This window comes from Eulemur rufifrons, chromosome 19, assembly GCF_041146395.1.
Source record: "Eulemur rufifrons isolate Redbay chromosome 19, OSU_ERuf_1, whole genome shotgun sequence".
NCBI classification, from domain to species: Eukaryota; Metazoa; Chordata; class Mammalia; order Primates; family Lemuridae; genus Eulemur; species Eulemur rufifrons.
The window spans coordinates 57958265-57970438 of NC_091001.1; the positions used below are offsets into that span (position 1 = coordinate 57958265).

The following is a 12174-nucleotide window of genomic DNA, read 5'->3' on the forward strand; positions in this document are numbered from 1 at the left end:
ATCATTAATATACGCAATTTAATGCCTACAACATGCTAAGGCACGTGTTCTCAATTATATGACAACCTAATAGAAATTCTTGACAGAGATCGTTTCACTGAACAGTCTTATTTTTATTTACTTATTTTTTCAATTATATTAAATTTATTGCAATATAGATTTTTTTTTATTTTTTAAAAAAAGCCTACAGGCCGTCTCCCATCCAAGTACTAACCAGGCCTGAACCTGCTTAGTTTCCAAGATCAGAGGAGAACAGATGGAAAAGTCTGACTTTTAAAAGCCATACTGTAGATATTTCTATAAAAAGATCACTTTAAATGTGGTATTCAGTCATTTTTATCTTGATCGTCCTCCTAATTAAGAGAGCCCCTTTGCCTCCCCTTTTAGCTCCAGCTACAGTTATTGACACTTCCATGAGAGCTGATATTTAAAAACCATAAATAAAACTTGGAGGTTTTTGTAGAATCAAAATGTGCAAGAAACAGTGTAAGAAGTTAACCTTAAGGGAAGATTCCCAGGCAGGCCTGAAATGCTTGTAAATTGTCCCTGAAAATATATTCTCCACATTTGTCTTAAAGATTTTTGCTATTGTTTTTAATGGAATGCTACTTATTAGAGATTATTAGAAGTACTAAATATTCTCTTTTAAACCTCTAACCCAAGTTTTAGTGTGAAATACTTTGCTAAGTCTTTTTCCCTAATGTCTGAGATCAGCTCTAAGAATTTTATTAGAAAAGGGGAAGAGAAAATATATGTAATCTGAGGACACAGAATAATTTAGAGCAGAACAAAACTGGAGGTTTTTTTGCCCCCAAACTAAGGAGACTATAATGGGAGGATGAGGGAAATACGACAGCTTTAGGAGCTTGAAAGCCCAAGCTGCCTCCTTACTCTCTGTCAGATACCAGAATCTCCCTAAGACCCTGAACTCAAACTAGTACTATTAATACCGTAATGTAACTATATTATTGGTTACATGGGCTTTTTCTGGATTGTTAGTAGAAAATATAATCAATTATTTTAACGGTTTTACAGAAAAATAAATTTAGAACTCCAAATATCTAACTTTAAACAAATTAAACTACAATCCTGATAAGCCTGAATCTACCTTTATGACAAATTATCAGTTCTTACCTCGTGCTCGTACCCGACATTCCTCTTCCTCTGCATTTCTGAGTATTTGTTTAGCATGATTCAGTGAGGATTCACATTTCAGAAGGTTTTTCACATGTGCAGCCAGGGAATCTACACTGCTACTGCCACCATCCTCACTCTCGGACATACCCTCTTCCTCTCTGCTATCTGTTATGCTTGTCTTGGGTGTAACATATGGAAAGAAGTTTAGAAGAACATCGGAAACTGATTCCAAGGACTCTGGTAAATTACTGTCCCATGAGCAGGAACCATTTCCGTCACTTATATCACTACTTGAATCACTTTTTATGATAGTCATCATAGGGATAATAATTTTATTCCCAATAGTTCCACTATACCCTTCAGGTTCAGACCTCATTACAGATTTGGCTGCTTCATATTTCCTAAGGGTTTCTTCTAATGCCATACTGGCTTTGCTTTCTGCTTCCTGTAGAGGACTTCTAACTGTAGTTGAACTAATAAACTCCCAATTTTCAATGCCTCTCTGGCATTTCAAATTTGTCTGTGTGCCAATATCCTTTTGCATACACCTGTTGCTTGGGCTTTCCTCTGTGCATGGCTGTCTCTGAAGCAAATCACCATCACACACATCAGTCACGGAGGGTTCTCTGAAGCAAACCACCTTCTTAGACTGTATAAATGAAATATCACCAACATCTCTGAAAGGGACAAGGGGAGCAGGAAAATTGCATCGTTTCAGTGCTATATTTTCTGCCTCCATTAAAAGTGTCTGAATTTCTTTAAGAGTTTTAGAACTATTTTCTGCATCCCGGATTTCCTCAGAGCCAACATCTACAAGACCTGCAGATTCTGGTTTATTTATTACAACTTTATCATCAGCCTGAGAATTTAAAGGCATATTGTTTGAGCTAACACTGGAGTCAGAAGAATTCAAATTATTTATTTGCCTTTGGATATGTTTTGAAACAAGTTTTTGCTTCTCACCATCTGAATAAGTACCATAGGGAACTGTTTGTAACCCAGTAATTTGATCAGCTTGCCCAGGACCACCTGAGAACTTCAGAGCATCTTCAGTTACATGTCTATCTGGCAAATCCTTTTGATAGAAAATATTCGATTTCTCTCTGAGTGAAAAGGAACTTGGAGGAGCCACTGGTAATACCGTCTTCTGGTCAGCTGGTCCATGAACTGTTGAAAGCTCCAGTGTGTCTTCAGTTGGATGTGTGTCTGGCAATTCCTGTGGATAGAAAATATTAGGCTTCTCTCTATGAAAATAAGAACCAGAGAGAGGTACTGGTTTCCCAGAATTCACATCAGTTGGTTCAGGGACAGTTGAAATCTTTAGAATATCTTCACTTTGATCTCCATCTGGCAACTGCTGTTGTAATAAAATAGCAGGCTTTACTCCTTGAGAATAGGAACTACGGAAAACTGTCAGTAACGGAGTCTTCTGGTCATCTGGTCCAATCACAGTTGAAATCCTGGGCTTCTCTCCATGTGAGTAGGAGCCTGGGGTAGTCGTTGGCAACTCAGTTTTCTGGTAGTCCAGTACATCCACAGTTGAAATCTTGAGTTTCTCTTTACGTGAGTAGTAGTTAGGAATTCCTGTTGGTATCCCAGTGTCCTGCTCTGCTGGTACAAAAACAGCTGAAACTTTCAGAGCTTCATCAGCAAGGTGACTATCTGGAAACTCCTGTTGAGGGTAAACACTGGGCTTCTCTCCATGTGAGTAAGAACTAGAGGATGCTCTTTGTATCTCAGTCTTCTGGTCAGCAGGTCCAGAAACCCCAAATGCTTTCAAGGCTACTTCCGTAAGATCTGGCAACTCCTGCTGATAAGAAATGATGGACCGGTCTCCCTGTGAGTAGGAAGTAGAAGGCACTATTTGTATGCCAGTCTCCTGGTCAGCTGTTCCAGGAACTACTAAAACTCTCAGACCTTCTTCAGTATAATTTGGCAACTCTTGCTGGTAAGAAATAATGGGTTTCTCACTATGTGAGTAGGAACTAGAGGGCACTATCCTTATAACATTTCTCTGGTCAGCTCCTGAAGCAATGCCTAAAAGTACTAAAGTTTCTTCATCAAATTCAGGCAAGTCCTGCTGGTAAGGGACAGTGGGTTTCTCTCTATATGAGTAGGGAGTAGAGGTTACTGTTGGTATTCCAGTTTTCTGGTCAGTTGGTTCAGGAACATTTGAAACTTTCAGAGCCTTTTTGGTGAGATGGCTATCTGACAACTCGTGTTGGTAAGAAATAATAGGCTTCTCTCCATGTGAGTGGGAAGAATAGGTTACAGTAGGTATCCCAGTCTTCTGGTCAACTGGTCCAGCAACACCTAAAACTTTGAGAGCTTCTGGGGCCTGCTGATAGAAAATAATGGGTTTCTCTCCAAGCGTGTAGGAAACTGGAGATACTGTTGGTATGTCAGTCTTCTGGTCAGCAGGTCCAGAAACAACTAAAACTTTCAGAGCTTCTTCAGTTAGATGACTATCGGGCAAGACTTGCTGGTAAAAAATTATGGGCTTCTCTCTATGTGAGTAGGAAGTGGAGGATACCGTAGGTGTGCCAGTCTTCTGGTCAGCTGATTCAGGAGTGGCTGAAACTTTCAGAGCTTCCTCAGTTAGATGACTACCAGGCAAGACCTCTTGATGGAAAATACCAGGCTTCTCTCTATGTGGGTAAGAAGTAGAGGTTACAGTTAATACGCCAGTCTTCTGGTCTGCTGGTCCAGAAATAACGGAAACTTTCTGAGTCTCTTCAGGTATATGACTACCTGCCAAGCCCTGTTGGTACAAAGTTCCAAGCTTCTCTCTATGTGAGTAGGAAGTAGAAGTTACAGTTGGTGTGCCAGTCTTCTGGTCAGCAGGTCCAGAAACAAGTGAAACTTTCTGAGCTTCAGTTAGACGACTATCTGACAAAGTCTGTTGATAGAAAATAATGGGCTTCTCTCTATGTGAGTAGGAAGTAGAGGCTGCAGTTGGTATGTCAGTCTTCTGGTCAGCTGATCCAAGAGCGAGTGAAACTTTCTGAGCCTCTTCAGGTAGATGACTATCTGGAAAGGCTTCCTGATAGAAAATAATGGGCTTCTCTCTATATGAGTTGGAAGTAGAGGTTACAGTTGGTCTGCCAGTCTTCTGGTCAGCTGGACTAGGAACAAATGAAACTCTCAGAGCCTCTTCAGGTATATGACTACCTGCTAAGGCCGGTTGGTAGAAAATGCCAGGCTTCTCTCTGTGTGAGTAGGAAGGAGAGGTTACAGTTGGTATGCCAGTTATCTGGTCAGCTGGTCCAGAAACAACTGAAACTTTCTGAGCCTCTTCAGTTAGATGACTACCTGGCAAGTCCTGCTGGTAGAAAACACCTGGCTTCTCTCTATGTTGTGATTTGGAAGTAGAGGTTACAGTTGCTTTGCCAGTCGTCTGGTCTGCTGGTCCAGGAGTAAATGAAACTCTCAGAGCCTCTTCAGGTATATGACTACCTGCTAAGGTTTGTTGGTAGAAAATGCCAGACTTCTCTCTATCTGAATAGGAAGTAGAGGTTATAGTTGGTGGTACGCCAGTCGTATGGTCAGCAGGTCCTGGTGCAGCTGAAACTTTCTGATCTTTTTCGAGTAGATGACTATCTAGCAAGGTCTGTTGGTAGAAAATACCAGGCTTCTCTCTTTGTGAGTAGGAAGTAGAGGTTACAGTTGGTATGCCAGTTGTTTGGAAGGCTGGTCCAGGAGCAGCTGAAACTTTCAGAGCCTCTTCAGGTATATGACCACTCGCTAAGGTCTGTTGGTAGAAAATGCCAGACCTGTCTCTATCTAAGTAGGAGGTAGAGGTTACAGTTGGTGGTATGCCAGTTGTATGGTCAGCAGGTCCTGGTGCAGCTGAAACTTTCTGATCTTTTTCGAGTAGATGACTATCTAGCAAGGTCTGTTGGTAGAAAATACCAGGCTTCTCTCTTTGTGAGTAGGAAGTAGAGGTTATAGTTGGTATGCCAGTTGTTTGGAAGGCTGGTCCAGGAGCAGCTGAAACTTTCAGAGCCTCTTTAGGTAGATGGCTATCTGGCAAGGTTGGATGGTACAAAATACCAGCCTTTCCACTTTGAGAGTAGGAAATAGGGGTTATAGTTTGTATCCCAGTCTTCTGGTCAGCTGGTACAGGGACAATTGAAACTTTCAGAGCCTTTTCAGTTGAATGACTGTCTGGCAACTCCTGTTGGTAGAAAATACTAGATTTCTCTCCGTGTGAGTAGGACTTAGAGGACACTGTTGGTTTCCCAGCCTTCTGGTCAGCTGATCCAGAAACAGCTGAAACTTTCAGAGTTTCTTCAGGTAAATGACTGTCTGGCAGGGTCTGCTGGGAGAAAATAATGGGCTTCTCTCTATGTGAGTAGAAACTAGAAGGTTCCGAGGTTAACTCAGTCTTCTGGTCACCTGGCCCAGGAAAAACTGAAACTTTCAGAGCCTCTTCAGTTAGATGACTATCTGGTAAGGTCTGTTGGTAGGAAACACTGAGCTTCTCTCTCTGTGAGTAGGAAGTAGAGGATACAGTTGATATCCTAGTCTTCTGGTCAGCTAGTCCAGCAACAGCTGAAACTTTCAGAGCCTCTTCTGTTAGATGACTGTCTGGCAAGGCCTGTTGGTAGAAAATAATGGGCTTCTCTCTCTGTGAGTATGAACTAGAGGGTATTGTTGGTATTGCAGTCTTATAGTCAGCTGGTCCAAGAGCAGCTGAAACTTTCAGTGCTTCTTCAGTCTGCTTAACGTCTGGCAACTCTTGTTGGTAAAAAGTACTGGGCCTCTCTCTATGTGAGTATGAAGTAGAGAGTACTGGTGCTGTCCAACTCTTCTGGTCAGCTGGTCCAGAAACAGTTGAAACTTTCAGAGCCTCTTCAGGTATCTGACTACCTTGCAAAGCCTGTTGGTAGAAAGTAACAGGTTTTCCCCTATGGGAGTGAGAAGTAGAGGTTATAGTTGGTATCCCGGTCTTCTGGTCAGCTGGTCCAGGGACACCTAAAACTTTCAGAGCTTCTTCAGTTAGATGACTATCTGGCAAGTCCTGTTGGTAGAAAATATTGGGCTTCCCCCTATGTGAGTAGGAACTAGAGGGTACTGTTGGTGTCCTAGTCTTCTGGTCAGTTGGTTCAGGAATAGCTGAGTCTTTCAGAGTCTCTTCCGTTAGATGAGTATCTGTTAATGTCTTTTGGTTGAGAGTATCAGTGTGTTGACCAATAGTATTGTCTTGAGGAGAACTTACTGCTGACTGAGACAGGTCCTCAAGGGATAAATGCGATCCAGTGCCTAAATCTCCAGTAGTGGTAGTGAAGCCTGATTTCAAATTGGATTGAGTAATTTCAGCTATGCCTCCTTTAGAAGTATCTCCTAAAGAAAATGAGGTTTGTTAATATTATGTATATTGTTTTCAATTTTAAAAATTCCTTCTATGCACTAAAAAAAATAAGGCAAGATTCTCTATCTTGGGCCTTTAAGCTTCTAGAAATGAATGCTAAGGAAACAGCCATCAAAGGAGACAAATATTTGTATACAAAGATATTAATGACAAAGAAAACTAACATGAAAATATTTTAAATATTCAATCATAAAGCAGTGGCTAAAAATAACAGTATATCCATTTGATGGAATATTATATGATCTTAAAATCTGGATTTTTAAAGAACTGTCAATGAGGTGGGATAATGCTGTTGGGTCTGGGATTTAATTTCACCCTACTCATGAGCTGTTATTGTGTCACGTACGCTGGCAGAAGATATGAAGTCCTCAGTCAGAGACAAAAGACTTTATTAACACTGGCATAGCAAAGGACCATCAGCTTATTTTCATAGGTTCCTCTTGCACACAAGTCCCACAAGGAGCAATACAATATGGCCTAGATGGATGCTATGCATGCAGTGGGTTTGACAGAAACTCCCAACAAATGCACTCTATATTACATATATATTTTTTCTTTTAAGTATATAAAACTGTAAAAGACACTAAAGGTTATACTGAAGTGTTTGAACTTATTCAATATGGCATGGGGAATTGTGGACAATTTTGATAAGAACTGTACTGTAGAAATATGGATTCAAGATGAGTGGGAAGGGAATGTGAAAGTCTAAGCAGCAAAATACAATAGAACTTTCTACAATAACAGAAATGTCCTATGTTTGCACCAATACAATAATTCTAAATGAAAGTAGTTCTAAATGGCATTGTAAAGTAAATAACTGCAATAGAAATGACAGGATTTGACAAGTTGTGCATTCATTCATTTGTTCATTCAAAAAATATGAATGTTTACTATGTGTCAGGCACTGTTCTAGATAAAGGAGATACAACAATAAACAAACAGACAACAATCCCTACCTCACAGAGCTTACATTCTAGCACAAGGAGGCAGACAATAAATACATTGGTAAAACATATGGTAAGTCAGAGGGCGTTAAGATGGTTGATATATACAGCAAGTACTATCTATACTTTACATATAGGGAAACTGAGTTTCAAAGATGACTATGTGACAGTGCTTCTCCGTGTGGGAATCTTGTTAACTTATAGATCCTGATTCAGCAGGCCTGGGGAGGGACCTGAAATTCTGCATTTCTAACAAGCTCCCTGGTGATACTCAATGCTATTGGTCCTTACACCATATGTTAACTAACAAAAAGAGATAATTTTTCTAAAGTTATAGAGTGAGAAAGTAACAAAAAAACGGTACTTTTCAAGTCTTTAATTCTCACTCTGAATTCTGAACTCTTTCCACTACCTTTCTAAGGCCTCTGGCGAGCTTCAAAAAAGTAGCTGAATATAGAATTAAATGGGTATAGGAGTGAACTGTAAAGTAGTAGATCCATCAAGTGCTAACTCTTCAAGAAAACTAAAAGAGAAGGAAAAAAATGTAACCTGTAACTTGAGAAGGAATATGGGTCAGGAAAATTTTTGAGGAAACAAAACAAGTTCAAGAAGTTAATAAACCAAAACAGATTAATGAAAAAAATCTTGTTTTTCCAAATGATTTCCTAATTTTTCAAAGTTGTTACATCCCTCTTTGACCATTATAAATTATTAGTGACACCATGAAGGAGACAAATGAGATAAATGGAAAAATACTTAAGATGTACAGGCCAGACCCTTGAAAAATCTGGAAGTTTTCATAAGTTAACAAGATCTTAGGAAAGAAGACCTCAGAGGGAAGGGAAAGATTAGTAAAGAAAATAAGAACAACTATAGATTAAGCTGCTAAAAGTACAGGAGAAAACTCATGATGTTAAAGAAGAAATTCCGGTCACTTCTACATAAACTTGAGGACATATAGTTCAAACTGTGAGATGCAATAGTGATCATAAATCTATTATGATTTTTGAAATATGGTTGTATAAGTGAGGAATTCATGATGATGGACAGCATACTTTTAGAGTGCTCGTTATTCTCTCAGCCCTGGCAGAGGGGAATAAATACACTAAGTGTGAGTGCTACAATATTAGTACATACCAATCAAACCTTTGGCAATCCATTTTCAGAATTGGGATGCACCGACGAGATAAGTTTTGACCATGGAGAGGAAAAGAGCTGCCCAGAAAAAGACTATAATATATAAAATTGTATACTGATAGGAACTTATGCCTCTTAGAGAAGAGATTCAGATGAATAACCTTGTTGGGACTTGCTCAAGAACTCTTCTCCATAGTAGCTTATTAACATAGAGGGCTTCCTAGGAGACAAAGACAGCATGGTTTTATTTCCCAAAGTATGCTCTGAAGTCTTCTATAATCTGATATAGGAAGAAGAATAACAAGCAAGTCCTTTATTTCTCACAGACAAAAAGAGGTACAATTCCATACTTTCATTTCACATATGGCAAAGAGCTTCTTATAGTAATCATTCCAAGTGAATTGTTATGGGTTATTCGTATTAGCACACACAAATAAATTAGTATATTTCTGGATTTCATGGCCTCTAATTCAGTCACTACTAAGTAGATGGAAATTCTGGCAGTTTTAAAAAGGACACTGGTTGGCCGGGCGCGGTGGCTCACGCCTGTAATCCTAGCACTCTGGGAGGCCGAGGCGGGTGGATCGCTTGAGGTCAGGAGTTCAAGACCAGCCTGAGCAAGAGCGAGACCCCGTCTCTACTAAAAATAGAAAGAAATTATATGGCCAACTAAAAATCTATATAGAAAAAATTAGCCGGGCATAGTGGCGCATGCCTGTAGTCCCAGCTACTCAGGAGGCTGAGGCAGTAGGATTGCTTGAGCCCAGGAGTTTGAGGTTGCTGTGAGCTAGGCTGACGCCACGGCACTCATTCTAGCCAGGGCAACAAAGCGACACTCTGTCTCAAAAAAAAAAAAAAAAAAAAAAAAAGGACACTGGGATTTTTAAATTGGCTTTTGTCTTCATTGCTATTGTTTTTGCTTTATCACCATGAATTACTATAACTTTATCATTTTTACAAGTTCCTAACATTAATTATTGATAACTAAATAATTATCACAACTTTGTTGAATGTGGTTAATCCTTTAGTAAATTGATAGATACATACATCAACATTAGTTATTATTTTAAACCTAAATTCTCTCATAACTAGACTATAAACAGATGTATATTATGGTTCAATCAGGAATTCTTGATACCTTGTTGGCAAAGTAAATGTAAATATAACCCCTCTGTGCCTTTACAGTGATACTTCATTAATGTTGTCCTGTTAATAAATGTATGCTACTTAAATAACTTGCAAAACAATATCAAGTCAAATGTAATAAAATTGCTGAGTTTTAAAAGATAATAGAGGCCGGGTGCGGTGGCTCACGCCTGTAATCCTAGCACTCTGGGAGGCCGAGGCAGGAGGATCGCTCAAAGGTCAGGAGCTCGAGACCAGCCTGAGCAAGAGGGAGACCCTGTCTCCACTAAAAATAGAAAGAAATGATCTGGACAGCTAAAAATATATATAGAAAAAAAAAGATAATAGAGCACTGTTTTGAAACATAAAATCATATATAAGCTCATACTACAGCCTATCTATGGTATTCCTCTAATTTTTTTGTTGCTATCACTAAGTTCTTTTTCAATGTGTAAGTGGGAGTTGGCCTAGCACTCTGGGAGGCCGAGGCAGGTGGATCGTTTGAGCTCAGGAGTTCGAGACCAGCCTGAGCAAGAAGCAAGACCCCGTCTCTACTAAAAAAAGAAAGAAATTAGCTGGAAAACTAAAAATATATAGAAAAAATTAGCCTGGCATGGTGGTGCATACCTATAGTCCTAGCTACTCCAGAGGCTGAGGCAGAAGGATTGCTTAAACCCAGGAGTTTGAGGTTGCTGTGAGCTAGGCTGACGCCACGGCACTCTAGCCCAGGCAACAAAGTGAGACTCTGTCTCAGAAAAAAAAAAAAAAAGAAAGTGGGAGTTGGTAAGGTAAGTGAGTTGTAGGCTCTTCTATACTCCTAAGGGGCAGGGGTTTCAAAAAGCTAAAAAACTTCAGGAGTTGTGGTAAGTTCACGAACTCTGCACTCGGACACCAAATCCAAAATACACTATTTCCTAACAGAATATCCCTGGGAAACTTAGTTTCTTCATCATACCACCCTCATAGGGTTGCGGAGAAGATTAAATGAGATAACGTATATACAGTACCTGGCAAACAACAAGCGCACCTTTACAGAAGTTTCCCTGGGACAAGAGGAAGATGTGATTTCAGATCTTGCTTCCAGGCCCCTTATCTTTAAGAGAACCCTCCCAAAGTCCTGCCCCAAACCAAAGTCCTAACTTACTGTGAGCCACACTCAGGTTCCCTCCTTGCCCTGAGTACCCAACAAATAACAACCTAAGGTCCTAAGGGTAAACCAAAGACTGGGCTTAATTAAAAATTATGGCAGGAATACTAATGGATCATTAAATTAATTTAGAGGCAGAAAACACAAACCCCAATACTTACCCAAACAACATAAAGACAGGCACAGAGGCCAAGCAAGTCACAGAGATGGCCCCATGTTAGTCAAAGATCAATAAAATAGAGACAGGACATTAAGCCATAGGCCCTCATAACAACTGAGATACAGTAAATTAACCAGATCTGATTTTCACTTCCATTTGATCCATTTCTTGAGAACTGATAACCCCCAAAATACAAAGCCTACCCCCCCTTATTCTACCCCTCTTGCATTCAGTTTACCCAGGCATGTTAATTCATTTTATATTCAACAATTCATTAAGTCATTCAACAGGCATTTATTGGCCGGGCGCGGTGGCTCACGCCTGTAATCCTAGCACTCTGGGAGGCCGAGGTGGGCGGATCGTTTGAGCTCAGGAGTTCGAGACCAGCCTGAGCAAGAGCGAGACCCCATCTCTACTAAAAATAGAAAGAAATTATATGGACAGCTAAATATATATATATAGAAAAAATCAGCCGGGCATGGTGGTGCATGCCTGTAGTCCCAACTACTCGGGAGGCTGAGACAGGAGGATCCCTTGAGCTCAGGAGTTTGAGGTTGCTGTGAGCTAGGCTGACGCCACGGCACTCACTCTAGCCTGGGCAACAAAGTGAGACTCTGTCTCAAAAAAAAACAAAAAAACAAAAAAAAAAAACAGGCATTTATTGAGCACCTTTCACAGCCAGATAGAAATAAAGTATTAGTAAAGCCCTAGCTCTACCCTCAAAGAGCTTCAAGTCCTGTAGGAGGCAGAAACAAGTAAAGAAGTAACTACTACACTCTGTGTGAGTGCGGTGATTGGGGAGCTGTTTACAGGATACTATGAGAACATATATAAGGAGAATTGGACTCTTTCTTAAGGAGTCAAGGTGAGTGGTGAAAACCAGAAAAGATTTCCTGAAAGATATTTAAGCTGAAAATGAAAGGATGAATAACAGGAGTTTGGGCAAAGTTGGGCATAAAAGGTAGAGAAAGGAAGTATTCCAAGCAGAGAAAACAGCATCTGTGAGATCAAGGAGACAAGAGGGTTTAGCACGATGAAAGAATGACAACAGATCAATATAATTAAAGAGGCAAATGTAAGACTAAGCAGGGACCTTCTATGACATACTAAGGAATGTGGAATTTCTCCTGAGGGTAACATTGGAAAGCAA

At 40.1% G+C, this 12174-nt stretch overlaps 1 protein-coding gene across 1 annotated transcript in view; it reads right to left on the reverse strand.

The window, feature by feature from the left end:
* Positions 1-12174, reverse strand: part of ALMS1 (ALMS1 centrosome and basal body associated protein) — a 169892-nt gene that overhangs the window by 106805 nt on the left and 50913 nt on the right. The window contains exon 8 of the mRNA XM_069494170.1: positions 1135-6483. Coding sequence (XP_069350271.1) covers positions 1135-6483 — 5349 coding nt within the window. The remainder of the gene's footprint in view (positions 1-1134; positions 6484-12174) is intronic.